The sequence below is a fragment of the Ascaphus truei genome, chromosome 1, assembly GCF_040206685.1.
Source record: "Ascaphus truei isolate aAscTru1 chromosome 1, aAscTru1.hap1, whole genome shotgun sequence".
Classification (NCBI taxonomy): domain Eukaryota; kingdom Metazoa; phylum Chordata; class Amphibia; order Anura; family Ascaphidae; genus Ascaphus; species Ascaphus truei.
The window spans coordinates 457,197,593-457,213,130 of NC_134483.1; the positions used below are offsets into that span (position 1 = coordinate 457,197,593).

At 40.1% G+C, this 15,538-nt stretch overlaps 1 protein-coding gene across 2 annotated transcripts in view; it reads right to left on the minus strand.

The window, feature by feature from the left end:
* ABCG2 (ATP binding cassette subfamily G member 2 (JR blood group)) overlaps positions 1–15,538 on the minus strand; it is a 123,244-nt gene that overhangs the window by 28,664 nt on the left and 79,042 nt on the right. For both annotated transcript variants that reach the window (XM_075565544.1, XM_075565554.1), the window contains one exon: positions 11,309–11,508. In XM_075565544.1, the coding sequence (XP_075421659.1) occupies positions 11,309–11,508 (200 nt within the window). The remainder of the gene's footprint in view (positions 1–11,308; positions 11,509–15,538) is intronic.

A 15,538-nucleotide genomic window follows, 5' to 3' on the forward strand; every position in this document is an offset into this window, starting at 1 on the left:
AAGGAGCGGTCTCCTCCCGTATGCACATATACTCATTCATTTGGTAAAACAGAGAAACTAAGAGACAAAAGATAAATGTTGACAAAGTGGGTCAGTGCTGAATTTCCTACAACACAAGGTAGACTTTTTGATATGGTTAAATTGAACATGGTGCATGGTCCATATGGATCATTAGTCTCAAAGAAGGTTAATGAAGTGTAAATCCCAACATTGGACTGTGCAATGGAACAAGACTGACTATTAAGAAGCTTCCACCCTTTTATCATTGAAGCAGAAATCATAGCAGGCAGAGGTTATGGTAATCACGATTTGATACCTCGAATAGCACTTACTCCTTCAGAAGCAAATCTGCCATTTCAACTAAAAAGAAACGTTCCCTGTAATATGATCATACACAATGGCTTAACAAATCACAGGGACAAACGGTGGGTACAATGTGTATCTATATCCCGCCGCCTGTTTTGACTCATGGGCAACGCTACATTTCATTTTCTAGAGCAAGACATTTTTCATTCTGTAAAAGTATTTGGTTGAACAAATAACTAGAAAACCTGCGTAGAGAAGTTTTATTGCAATAAACATTTAAAGTTGTTTTTCCCGCAAATGCTTCGGTTCTTCATATCTCAATGTCCAAAAAAGGTACCGGCATGTTACAGTCATATGATACATTTAAACGCTCAACTCTAGGTTTTTTAACATACATCTTTGGCAGGTGTCGGCTGGTATTTTATATTCCACTTTCACCATCTTTATGAAAGAAATAAGTTTGTAAAATCAATGTAACGGTTCAGCCATTTCATTTTTAGCATTTGAACACTTACAGCAGGGAAGAGGTTAACACACCTTCTGCTTGACTTTGAGGAGGTCCCCAAGTTCAAGTTAGCCATGCAGACTAACCTGTTAAACTAGGAGATGTGCATCTACAGCGGGTAACCTCTATCCATAAAGCAGCTGAACTGCACCTTTCAATGTTTGGAGATTATTTGTACCAAAATAAATCAGTATTCACCGCTTTATTACATTACAGCTTTGATACATAAATTGAGGAAAATAAATATATATTATATATGAAGAAGCACATGCTCCGTAGAAAATGCAAAATTTAATTACAGCGATAGGCTGTTTAAAGAGGTAAAAATAATAAAACAACTTGGTTACAATACCAACAATGAGCCACTATTAACCCAGATGCACCTATTATATTGAATCAATCCATCTTCTGCACAAGTGGTTATTATATTACTAGTACTATTTAACATTGAGTGCTACTTATTTGCGCTGATTATTGTGTTTGTGAATGTCAATTTTTTTTTTAAAAGGTTTGAATCTGGGGGTGCCGGTAGCAGCTCTGGCTGGGTGAGACTATCAAAATGGCGCCTTTAAAATGTCCCACGTCACATGGGCCAATAGGCAGCTGTGATGTAATAACTTGCGGCTTCCTATTGGTCAGCGTGCATGGGACATTGAAAACCTGCAAAGAGATACCGGCAGCCCCTTCCAAGGTCTGTAACTCAGGAAGCAGGTGGCCTCCGTCGCTGAAATCAACGCGGTTCAGCTCCGGAGACCCCCGGCTTCCATCCTACGGGGGATGGAAAACATTTGCTTTAGGAGCATATGCTCCTTTAAAGGAACTACAGTACAGTAGTCTATTATTTGACATACATACACACACGGATATATATGTGTAGCATCAGTAAATATAAAGAGATTGTGACAGGTTATACAAGTAACTTTCGTGATCAAGCAGGTTTACTTAGCCTGCTAAAGGTGCTCATAAAATGGCCTGATCCCAAAGTATATACGTATGCAAATTGCCTTTCCTCTCTTAATTTTGGTCATGTGCTTTACTGGGACATAATCTAGCTGTTTCGTAGAAAAACAAAAAAAATAAAAAACACAGCATCACAAATTGCAACTTTGAAATACAACGCTCAGTTTGGTATAATCCCTTAACTAAGCAGTAAACCCAGCTCTATGGGATATGGGAACAGCGCTGGATGCTTTCAGAACACGTTTTTACCAGTCAGACCATCATTTCCTATTGAAATGATAGGGGGCTTTTTACGACCTCTTGTAGCAAAGGGGTAGCGCAGTGGTAACGCTCCCACTAATGAACGTGCGTGCCGGTGAATGAAGCCGTTCTCTGTCTGTAAAAATCTGGTTTAAATAAATGGGATTGGAAAAACATCTGACCAAAGCATCTATAGGAAAGTGTAAGAACGGTACTGCGCAGTATAAAACAGGAGTTAAGTAGTCACCCCATTTGTGAAATGTTGTGCTTATTTGCCATTATGCATGAAATTAACTGTTGCCCAAAGACTTAATATTTAATTTCAATGCATCTGTTGACAAATAGAGCATTCTGCAACTGAATGCTTCTTTGCACTGGGACCTTGCAGCCTTTTTCAAGCCTTGTCTGGTATATTCCAATTTCTCCCTACATGTCACTGTACTTCAAAATTATTTTAATGGAAAGTCATTTAAAAGCAGCAATACTGGTTAACGGAAAAAAATATAAAAATGTATTTATTACAGGTTTGAAGCAGGGTGTCTCCGGAGCTGAACCCCATTCCTTCCAGCTCCAGGGACCCCCTGGTTCCAAAGATACTTACCTCTGTAGGGGGCAATGGTATCTTTGTGGAGTTTAAAGGTGCAGGTCCCGCGGGTCAGTAGGAAGCCCCACCAGATAACGCCACAGCTTCCTATTGGGCCGCGGGAGATTTAGGCCACCATTTCGTTAAGCACACAGTTCCCTGCCTGTAGAGATACCGGCACCACTCAAGGAGGTAAGAATCTCTGGAAGTAGGGGGACCCGTGGCTTAAATTATTGGGATTCAGCTCTGGAGACCCCCTGCTTTGAACTTGTAATAAAAAATAAAGTTAACCAGTGTTGCTGACCAGGGCACAATTTTTCGCTGCAAGGGAAAACAAACAAAATGTTTACAAAACACGGCATCAAGCTACACCTACCTACACAGTATTTCTTGTTTCTTACGCGGAACATGCTGACTAGTTAATCTTTATGCAACATAGAAAGTGTGTGGGTGTCTATGGTGGAGAAAGCGTATAAAGTGAACTGCTGCCAAAGGCCCAGATTTATTAAGCCACACAAGTAGTTCTACTCACAGCGCTGCCGCTCAGTGCAGCGGTGCGCAAACTGGGGGGGCACAGAATTTTTGTGGGGGGGCGCGGGCGTTTGCAGAGGCATTTAAATTAAATGACAGGGGACCACGCGAGGCCTCTGCAACCTGTACTTACCGGGATTCAGACGGCTTCTGCTCACATCGCCATGACAATGTGGCATCAAATGACGCCGCGGGGTCATGTGACGTGCCGCATCTTCATGACAACGCACGTCAAATAATGCTCACGTGACCCTCTGCGTCATACTTCTTTGCGAGCGCAGGGACCGAGACACAGGGGGAGCGCAGAAAAAAAAACATTGCGCACCTCTGGCTCCGCGGATGGATTGAGGTATTTCGATTATAACCTTATGTTTTCAATACCAGACGGAGCTCATCCGCAAGAAAACGTTTCACTTTCGAACACATGAGTTGCTTCTCTGTGAAATTAACCCAGAATATTGTAACTTTACACAAGCAAAAAAAACTAAAATTATACTCATTTGCATTATAAATAGTAAAGCCCTTTCTGTTAATTTAATTATTATGATTTATATTGTGACATAACTGGCCATTGATGTCTGAACTTTGGATGTACAGTATTCGAATATAAAATTGTATCTGATTGGCAACATGCAATGGTTATTACGGTTAAGTAGGGTAAAGTGCAGGGTCACAAAAAATGAATAAATCAAAATGATTCTGACTGCAAACATTCCTTACGAATAATGCGATAATATGGGAGTACTTCATTTCTTGAGAATTGGAAATAATAGTTGAAACCCTTTGCAGGAATAAGCACTTGAAGGACACTGCTCTCTTTCTTGGGAAACAACGATTTTGAGAAAAAGTACTTTATGGGTATAATGATGATCCTCAAATAGATCGTTCAAAAGATTAAAAATGGTAGTAAAGAAATTGATAACAAAGCCCACAATGTATGTTTGCAATAGAAGACAGAAGATAATCAGGGACAGGAGCGTGGGTAGCAGCTGCCAAGGTATTCACGGTAACTATCTGATGCCGATTGCCTGGACTTGTGTCTGTCTCTCCTTCTCCAGCGACCCCATGCATTTTACCACTGGGGAAAGCTTTCTGAATAGGAGATTTCAAAGAAAGAAATCTAAAACCTAATCTACAATGTCACATATTTTTTACTTCTACCTCAAAAAATTGGTTACTCAGTTTATCCAACTTGTGAAGATGAAGGCTCGGTCTTTGAAAAGATCTGAACATCAGACTTGAGCAGATGTCACAGCTGCCTTAGGTAGCCATAGACGTCAGCCCAACATCCTTCCCCGGGATAAATGAAATACAAAATGGTAGGCATGAGCTTCCAATACACAATGTAATTGTGCTGTGGGTGACATCTCAAACCATAGGCCGCGCACATAGTGCCCGCGACGGGCGACGTCACCCTCGCCGCTAGCGAATGTTATATTTCGCTTTGCGGCGGCGCAGTCGTACTGGCATTTGATTTTCAGGGGCTGTCACACGAGACGACAGCCCTTGAAAAATCAAATATTGACAGCTACCAAAATTCCGTCGCATTATCGCCGTCACGCCTACTATAAGCGCACATGGCGGCGGCGGCGGCAATGCATTTGTTTTTGGGCGACATCGCGGGCACTGTACGCGTGGCCTTAGTATTGCTTTTCTCTATTATTTGTACTACCTCTTCAATCTACTTGACAGAACATGGGCAAGCCGGGCAACAGTTTTGTATGGCAGCAACCTTGTCAATTGCCCGTTACAGAAACTGCTTTATAGGTCATTTTGTTCCCATAAATATAGTGGTGGGGGTCCCCAGCACTGAAGGAGTGCAACAAAAACAAATCAAACCCTTGAGCTTCATTATTCTAATCCCTGAACTGAATGCTCCTGAAAGCAAGGAAACAGCTATTATTTCCGGTTATGGAAGCCCTCCCTTCCATGCACTGTTCTGCATCCAATCTCTAGGGAAACATACCCTCTATCGTGTGAAAAATGAAACATCAGAGCACTGAAACTAGTACTGGGATTTATTTAGCTTACAGCCTTCTCCAGCAATCAGTCCAGTGATGTGCTGGTCATTAAAAGAAGCTATATTCAGGCTTAGACAAATGCTAAATACACATTTAACATCACTTAATCCTTTGTTCACTTAAATGTCCTGTCAGTATACCAACACATCGGCAACTCCACTGGTGATGTTTAAATGTGTGTAACCCTCTTCCACCCCACCCGACATGAGATTGGGTGGGGTACACTACTTCTGGTTACTGTACATGGTCTTGGTGCTGTGACCTGCTGGTAAACAGGAGGGCCGAGGGCTCCGCGGTGTTGTGGGGAGAACCAGGACAGGGACAGGAGGTGGTGTGGGACAGGTTACCTTGCTCTTGTTCTCCCTGGGTGGTGCAGTGCCTCCAGCCAGTAGGGATCCTCTGGTGTCTCAAGAGGAGAGACCCCCACTGACACTCTCTCTTTCTCACACCAGGAACAGTGATACACACACAGCAGCTTCTTTCTGTGGTTCTTTATTGCATAGCAGCATACACAGCACAGTACAGCATCACAGCATAGGCCTGCTCTTTCTGCTCTGCCATTCTGCTCATGGCAGCTCAACTTCCCCCCCTCCTTACCCAGGTGGGGTAAGAGGGAGAGAACGATTCCCTGTCAGCTCTACTCAATATCTCCTCTCTCACTCCAACTGATTTCTCTTATCATAGATCACTTAATTTAGGAGGTATATCCCAATTTGGACATCTCAGGGGAGCGTCTCTAACTTTGAATCATTACAAGTCAAAGTTGGATACAGATTGGCCCACACACAGCAGGGGGCGTTCCAACCAATATCCACCCCTTTGATTGACATACCTCATGTTGCAAAGCCCGCCCTCGAATATTGCTACATGATTCAAGGCTGAAAACTTACATGCAGGCCATGTGAAGGAATTAACCTTTCCACTGCCTGTACTAACAGGACTGACAGAGGAAAGGCCCAGAATTAGCAATAGCTGCCGAAGGCCAGGCTAAATGCAGAAACCATCCATGATGGAGTAGAGAAAAAATAAGCTGGCTGTAACTAACATATATTTCCCCCTAATTTAAAAGGCAGTGTGAGGAGTAGTAAAAAAGGTGTTAATAATCCTATTTAGGTGGTAAAGAAGATGTTGTCTGCGCAGAGTTGCTTAAATTTGCAAAATGTCCCAGACTGGATTTTTTTGGGGCCCAGAAGAAATGGGAATTAAATACATTTCATATATCACATATTACCAGGACTAACGTATGCGCAGACACTAGAATTATAACAGAGGATGGTAACCTGTTAGATCGTACTATAGATACAAAAAAAAGGGTACAGTACAGGCATACCCCGCATTAACATACGCAATGGGACCGGCGCATGTATGTAAAGCGAAAATGTACTTAAAGTGAAGCACTGCTTTTTTCCACTTATTGATGCATGTACTGTACTGCAATCGTCATATACGTGCATAACTGATGTAAATAACGCATTTGTAACAGGCTCTATAGTCTCCCCGCTTGCGCACACCTTTGGTACAGGTAGGGAGCTGGTATTGCTGTTCAGGACGTGCAGACAGGCGCATGCGTGAGCTGCCGTTTGCCTATTGAGCGAGATGTACTTACTCGCGAGTTTACTTAAAGTGAGTGTACTTAAACCGGGGTATGCCTGTATATTGTAATAGTAATAAAAAAATTTAAAGAACAACGGTAAGGTAGAAGAGATACCTTTGTATAGAGAACTGATGTTGAAAAGATTGCAAGATTCCAGGCATCAAGCTACAGTATCTACATGCAAAGTGTCTGACCAACGAGTCTTTCTTGCTCTATGCATGACAGTGCTATAGTGACATAGAAGAAGTTTAAAAAAAAAATATGTCCATCAAGTTCAACCTATGCTAAATTTAGACAACAGATATGTATCCTATATTTGTATTTACAGTATTTTTGATCTAGAGGAAGGCAAACATAACAACCCCAGTGAAACATCATCCAATGTCGTCTCCCAATGGGCAAATAAATTTGTTCCCGACAACAAATAATGGCAATCAGATTACTCCCTGGATCAACATCCTTCCCATGTTTACTTATTTGGTATATCCCTGTATACCTTTCCTTTCTAAGAAGATGTCCAACCTTTTTTTGAACAAATCTATTGTATCTACCATCACAGTCTCCATGGGTAATAAATTCCACATTTTAACTGCCCTTACTGTAAAGAACCCTTTCCTTTGCTGCTGGTGAAATCTCTTTTCCCCCCTCCCAAAGGGATGACCTTGTGTCGTTTGTACTGCTCTTGGGATGAATAGTTCTTTTGAAAAGCACTTTGCATTGTCCCCGAATATATTTTTTTATAGATCATATCCCCTCTTAGACTCCTGTATTCGAATGTAAAATAATCTCAAATAGCTTGCCTCTCCTCAAAAATCAGATTTTCCACTCCCTTGGTGGCTCTTCTCTGCACTTTCTAGTTCTATAATGCCTTTTTATGGTGTGGTGCCCCAAACTGTACTCCATATTCAAGGTGTGGTCTTACTAATGCTTTAAAAGAGGGGCATAATTATGCTTACTTTCCTTCCATTCCCTGTTTACTGCGAGATAAGAGCGTATTTGTCTTTGCAGCTACTGCCAGACATTGGGCACGACTGCTAACCCTGCTGTCTATAAGCACGCCTAAATCCTTCCCCATCAAGGATTTACCTAATTCTGCCTCATTTAATTAGTAAATTGCCTGTTTATTCTTCTTTCCCAAATGCATACCCGTACTTTTATCGGTATTAAACTTCATCTGCCTGCCCATTAATAAACAATTTAAAAACCAGGGGTCCCTGTACTGTACCTATCTATGGAGGTACTCCACTCACAACTTTAGCCCAACCTGAAAAGGTTCCATTTATGACAATACTCTGTTGTCTATCCTTCAACCAGTTTTGAAAAGTTCTCTTTTCTAATCTTTTCGTTATCAAGGTACTTAACAAAAACTTTAAATAACTTTTTAGGGTTAATCTTAGTGCCTTTTTCATTCTCAATTTTTGCTAATTTGATTGCCCTTCTGCAACTTTTGTTACAGTCCTTATAATTATGATATGATGCCTCCGTCCCTTCTGACTTAAGACTCTAGAAGCCTGGTTTAGACTTGTTTCTTTTATATTTAGTACCCAAGGGTACACCATGATAAGTGTGCTTTTCTAACAATGTTTTAAAGACTGCACATTCATCTTCCACATTTTTTTCCTACAAAAATGTCGTCCCAATTTATTCCTTGTAGATTATTCCTCAGTTTAGTAAAATCTGCTTTTCTTAAATGTAAAGTCTTTGTTCAACCCATGTCTGGTTTTTGATAATTTATTTCAAATGAGACCATGTTATGATCACGGTTTCCCAAATGTTCCCAGACTTGCATATTTGTTATTACTTCTACAATGTTTGATATTTACCAAATCCAGTATTGCCCCTTTCCTGGTTGGTTCCTCAATAATTTGGGTCCTGTCGTTGTCTTTAAGCACCCCCAAAACCTGTTTCCTTTAATTGTAATGCTAATCTCATTGCCCAGTCTATGTCCTGTTAATGAAAATCACCCATTACAGTATGCAAACATGACCTAGGTTTGTTGCCTTCTCCATTTGCAAAAATATTTTGGCTTCCTCAATCTCACAGATATTTGGTAGTTTATAGCGTTAAAACGTTTTCTTTGTAATTTTACCTCCACTGCTAATTTCGATCCACAGGGTCTCTACATTGTCATCATTCCCCTCATTACCATCTTCCCTTATGATAGGTTTTAAATCCAATTTAACATATAAACATACTCCATCAGCTCTTCTATTTGCTCTTCTATTTGCTTGACACCTCTGAAAAAGGGAAGAAAGCTCTAAATTAATTGCTCAGTAACCAGCTTCATCCCACCATGTTTCAGTAACGCCTATGATATCTTACTGCTCCCTTGTAGCTATTAATTCCAACTCTCCCATTTTAAAATCGGCCAGGCTTCTTACATTAGCAAACATTAAGTTAAGTTTTTTGTCCAGTCTGTACATTATCTTATCTGCTCCAGGCTTTCTACTCCAATTGGGCGTGCTCTTTAGAAGTTTACTAGTATTATCTGTACTTAATATGGGTGCCTCCCTGCTTGCCAAACTACCAGTTCTCCCCACTACCTGCATGACCCATGGCTATTTCCTGTCTTGTTTATTAACTCATTCTTGTCCCTCCTAGTTTAAAATCTCATCCAACTTTTTTAACATCCTCCCCCCTATCACAGAAGATCCCTCTTCATTGATGTGCAATACATCCTTTCAGTACCTTTCCGAGAAAGACTTCCATTGCTCTAAAAACCTCAAACAACTTTTTTAGTCATGCATTAACCTCCCTAAGCATCAACTGTCTACCTGGGGCAGTGCATGGAACTGGTACCCATAGTATTTCTGAAAATACTACCTTGGATGTCCTTGCCTTAAACTTGTGAGCCCAGATCCCCGAAATTATTTTTAAGGAACCTCCATATTTCTCTAACTTTTGTCATTGGTGCCGCATACCAAGGCCGCTGGATCATTCCCAGCCCCTCCCAACAGTCTATCCAATCCGCAATTTTTCAAACTAGAGACCCCGGGAGACAAACTGTTCGGTTCATGCAGTCAAAGAAACAGATTGCCCTATCTACCCTCATAATAATGGAGTCCTCTACCACCACAACCTTTGTTGTTCTCCTCAGAGTATCTGCCTCAGAGTATCTATCCTACCTCTTCCTGTTCCTCAGTCACACATCACCATCTGCACCACTAGTCCTAGCCAGGGCCTGCTCAGTGAGCACTAAACTCCTTTCAAGATTGTCAATGTCCCTCAATGTTGCAAATTGCATCTTCAGATCAGTAATCTGAGACTCCAAAGAGACAATCTTGTTCTAACGTGACACTTATTGTAATACAAGCTGCACTTGAAGTAAAATTACAATACAGTCACAGCTCAGCACAGGCAACAACATGCTTACTATTTAATCCTTATGCCACATAGAAAGTGTGTCAGTGACCACTTACTGGTCTTTTCTTTTTTATTATTATTATTAAAAAAAATCTGGTTTCTGGAATGATTACAGAGTTTGTATCTGTAACAGATTAGGACCGCAGTGAGAAAAGCACATTAAAAGAATAGGGCAAGCTATCCTGTATCTAAGGCTTGCAGGCCCATGCTTCACAATTGATGAGTTACTACCAAAGTACCTATCCAATGGCCACTATGTCCTATAGCCACATCATGTTCTGCCTCCTCTGGTCTTTTCCTGATCAGGATCAACATTACAGCCGCTTCTAACTTCAGAAGACTATAGGCATTTGTGCAGGAACCATGACACAATAAAAGCAAGGCTTAGAAGTGCTAGTGAGGGAAGACAGGTAAGTTATAAATACCTTGCCTAAATCAAATAAGCCATAACACTTCGCTAAATCAAAATGCAACTTTTGTACAGAGTTGAAACAAGTTTGTTTCCAAGTTTAAAAATAGGAAGTGGAGGGAGTGTCGGCACATTGTGATTGCAGGGAAGAGATTTGCCTTAGACCAGTGATCTAAGAGCACACACCTAGTATCAGAAGTTATTCACTCCTTGAAACAAAAATAAACATTTCTGAAAAGAAGCATGTTCTCTGACAGACTTCAGGGAGCACAATGTTGCTCTGAGATTTACCACCCATTTTACTGCGAGGATCTCACGATGCACATTTTAAATGTATCTATAAAGTGTAACTACATTTCTCATACTCCCATAAGTCTTCATGCATTTCATATCTTCCTAATTACTTTGTATACAGTGAAACATCCAGCTTGTACATTTTATACTGAAGGAGCCAATATCAAGTGCTGCATCATGTAATTTCATCACTCCTATTTTTCTATTTACTGCCCAAAATAAAACAGTGGCGTTTATTTAATCACATTTAACCCTACAATACAAACAATGATTTTTAACGAATTTAGTGCTACAGAGACCAATAGAGCAAATAAATGCAGTATCCCCCAGCACAAAACGGTTTATTTGTTAGTGCATACAAACCCCAGAAAAACATACAAACCCCAGAAAAACATCTGCAATTTATACCTGTACCTCATACCTAAATAATCACAACTTCATTGTTCTGATGTTATTTTTTTGTGCCCAACCCCCTTGACGTCATAGAAAGGAAACTACTCACTTGATATCATTCAGTATTTCTCTATTCTCAAGCTTGCGGCAGCAGAGTAAGCCAGTCTTCACTTGCACCTTGTAGTGGATGTTGTGGAAGGTGACGGTGCCTCCACCTGACGGCTTTGGTGGCAGTCCATTGACGACAGGTTCCATCACGTGGACGACAGTCTGGGGCTGCTTGGCTGCCATGCTGCTGGGATGCCACTCCTGGTAATAGAGTGGAGAGTCAGCAAAGGTGGCATGGCGCGGCGGCAAACGCCAATTCAGCTTTTGTACGAATGAAACGAGACACGCAGCGAGTGCCGGGTGAAAACACACGGCAACGCAAGACAGAATGCCGATAGGAACCATTAAATATTTGCCATTTGTGGAATTAACCCCTTATGTGCCAGAGGGTGAGGCAACAATGCAAAGCAACAAAGAACGGATTGGTATCATTTAGATTTACGATTTGTTAAAAGCAAATGTGATGCCCGTAGCACAAGTGTTTCATTCATTAATTTCCATTATCCAGTATAGAAGTACCGTGGTAAGGGAAAGAGTTGGGCCCAGAAACATATGCCGTAATAGAGTAATACTGCCAAATGTATTCTTAATTAGTAGCAACATGGATTCATGCAAAAAAATATCTGATCACGGTCAGCAAAGGCCAATGCTGCTTTAAAAAAACAGGAGTGTAAGAAAAACTGTTTTGTGCCAAATTAAAACAGTGATGCCGAAAAAAATATATAGAAAACGGGGGAGTAAGGGAGTGATCAAACTAAACCATACTGAATGTATAGAAACTTTATAATAATAATTCAATTGATAATGAAAGATAGGTGCAACTGTGAACTGAAGTGAATCGGAGAAAGTGAGGGGTACAATGGTTTGTACACCAAAAGAAATTCACTTAAATGCACACTACCCAAAATTTAAAATGTAACCTTTAATAGTCAATCCTTAAAACATATATTACCAATTTGTAAATGTGATAACGTATAAAAATGAATTAAATAAATAAATAACTAGTGCAACTAGGCAGTCTCTGATGTTTAAATGTTCCAGTATATTCACAAAGCTGGAAGATGGGAGACTGCTAGGGTGCAAACAGCCGGAGTGAGCAAAAAAGCCCACTACTTCATTGATCAGCCTAATAGATAATAAACATCATGAGGGTTATTGGCATGAACTCTTAAACAGGACCTTGACTAATGCAGCAAGTCCCGTCTGGCCACTGCCCTAATTTTTATATAGATGGCTAATCTAATGAATGGCTGACTAGTACTGTATTAAAACAACCCCATGAAGGGGGCTGACATCATCAAACACGCGTCCAAAATTTTGTCCCTGAGGAAGCTCCGTAGTAGGAGGGAAACGCGCGTTGGACGCGTGTTTGATGGAACATTTAAACATCAGAGACTGCCTAGTTGCACTAGTTATTTATTTATTTAATTCATTTTTATACGTTATCACATTTACAAATTGGTAATATATGTTTTAAGGATTGACTATTAAAGGTTAAATTTTAAATTTTGGGTAGTGTGCATTTAAGTGAATTTCTTTTGGTGTACAAACCATTGTACCCCTCACTTTCTCCGAAAAAAATATATGCTGCAACAAATAAAAAAGGATTTCCTATTTGCTTACTCTTATTTTAAGTATTCTGACTGGACAATATAGCGCACTTCCTTAAATCTATGGCATGTGATCAGTTCTATGTTGAAACAAACTACTTTGATTCTAGTATCCTGAATGACACTGCACGTTCTCAGGGTTGAATACTGGCAAAAGTAAATAATGCCTCATCCTTAAAGATAGAAATTAATCGTGAAGACTCAAAAGTACTTGACAAGAGCCAAGACCGATAAATCACATACAGTATGGGTGAAGAAAGTATTTAATCTACCAATCACCATCGTATAAAATATACAAGGACAGCAATCCTTTGAAATGTTCTTTCTACTTGTTTGATGATTGCAAAATGGGATATTAGTTGGCAGATAACTTTATACTAGTCATATATTAAACCACTGGCTGTACACCCAGAAATGCGGAGCTTGACAGGTCTAGGAGAGCGTCCCTTAAAAAAAAAAGCCGACAAAGCCAAGCTGAATTCAACTCATTGCATGTTTTGATCTGGAAAGAGACTTTTGTGAATATCATCTTACATGGCACCAACATTACTCCACAGAAAATATTCACTTAAATGTGATTCCATGCTGATTATAGATAACCTGTATATTTTGCACAACCATCCTACAAATGTGTTTTCCGGTCTTTTTGCAAAGCCGAGTAACACTGCACAAAATCTAGTTGTACAGAAGGTATACATTAACCTAAAGGGAGAAGAAACAAAGAGAGAAGGGGTTGTCTTAATAACGGTTTGAGCAATGATTGGGTTAGGGTGGCAAACCATTCAATGTAATCATTTCTGCCAGTCATTACAAAAAAAATGTATGTGAATTGTTTGTAGTTAGAAATGGAAAGGAATGTGATGGAGTTGCAGCAAATTAAAAAAAAAGGGGATTCACATTTACATATGTGATCATATGCTACATGAACATCTACAAGTATTTAATACAACAATTTAAATGTATTGTAGATGTGATTTTATGTACCAGCATAAGGGATACCCATCTTTATACTCTTAATAAATGCTGCTTACCATACATTAATAACAATTACTGAAGAAACCAAAATATCAGTCTTCTATGACTATAATAGATTTAACATACAGTATTTCCCTTCATCAAAATAAGCAGGGGGGGAGGGGGATCTTCTGCACTAGATTTACTTTTGATATACAATATTGTAAGTTGAGATGCAATTTATTAGCTTGACTTGGAACTTATTCATGTTGATACCAAAGATTTCTTCTTGCATACTGTCATTATACACCCGGATCTATACAGCTATTTTGCTGCACCACTTTTTAATTCAGAGTATTTCTTCTGTATTTAACTACATTTCTCACGAATTCTGTTGTTGATGCTGTCCAATCTTCTATACCAAGCTTGCACGTTGGGTTCAGCCATGTTGAATAAGGACTCCTACAACTAGGTACTTCATGACATTTCATCTGCCTGACATGTACGTACCACTAAAATCTTTGCAAAAAATGTCAAATAAAATGTGCTTGAACATCCTATTGGCTTTTCTGTTACCTACCTACATTTAGCTGTAGTGCTTTTGGATCCCACTGTGCTTTCCACATACGGACAGCATTTTACATAAGCACACAAGTGGGACATGTTCGTACTGTATGAAGTAATGCGCACTGCTACACATTTTTATAACAGACTGAGCTAAATGAGTCAGCGCCTTGGAATGTGAGTGAAGTAAATAAATGTCTTCTCTTTCTCATTTGCGAGACCAAGCTAAGGTTTTATCCAATTTCGACAAAACCGCGCCAGTTATCAACTTGTTTCAGATGCTTTATCCATCGCTCTTCATGACACCACAGGGAAACAAGTTAAAGTTAATAATTGATGGAAGGGACATGTGAATTTTTAGCAATAAAACTACACAAAGTACAAATGCGTGCAGCTGAATGTTTGCTTTCAGGATGAGCAAAGGTGGAGGCGAATAAAAAGCAACAGAAGCCCGTATTCAATCATGAGAAATAGCTTCAATACGCGCTGTCGCATGGAAAGACTCATTCAAGTCAATGGGGTTTCCTGTGCAATAGCGTCTCATCTGCGCTTTCGCACTTTATATACTGAAGGGCTGAAGTGTCCATTTAGCCAGCAGCCTGCTCCATCACCTTCTTCCTCCTCTCACTTATTTAGATGGCAATAGTTTTCACCCAGATTATCAGGAATCGGACAATGAGGGTTAGGTCAAGGGTTAAATGGGCATATCAGGGTTAGACTGAACAAGTCCCTTATTTATCCTGTTGCCTGTTAAATAAGGCAGAACAAGTTCTTCACCTCTACCAACAGCTATGGGGTAACTCCATATGGTCCAAGGTGACAGATCCCAATGCAAAGATCGCAGCCACAGTGCGACCAGCCAATTCTAACAACATATAGACTTACCCCCAAAGTGTACTTTAGCAAAGTGTCAAATAAATAAAAATAAACACACACACCGCCCCTTTTCTGCCATAATACATTGCCGGCTACTGCCAGTGAAAAGGCTAATTATAGTTATAAGAAGTCTAATGGTAATGTTTCTGTTTTTAAAAACAGGTGAAGCTGGTTCAAATGCTAATCTCAACTTCTTGTGACAAGTCACTGCCTTAAAGATTGGATTT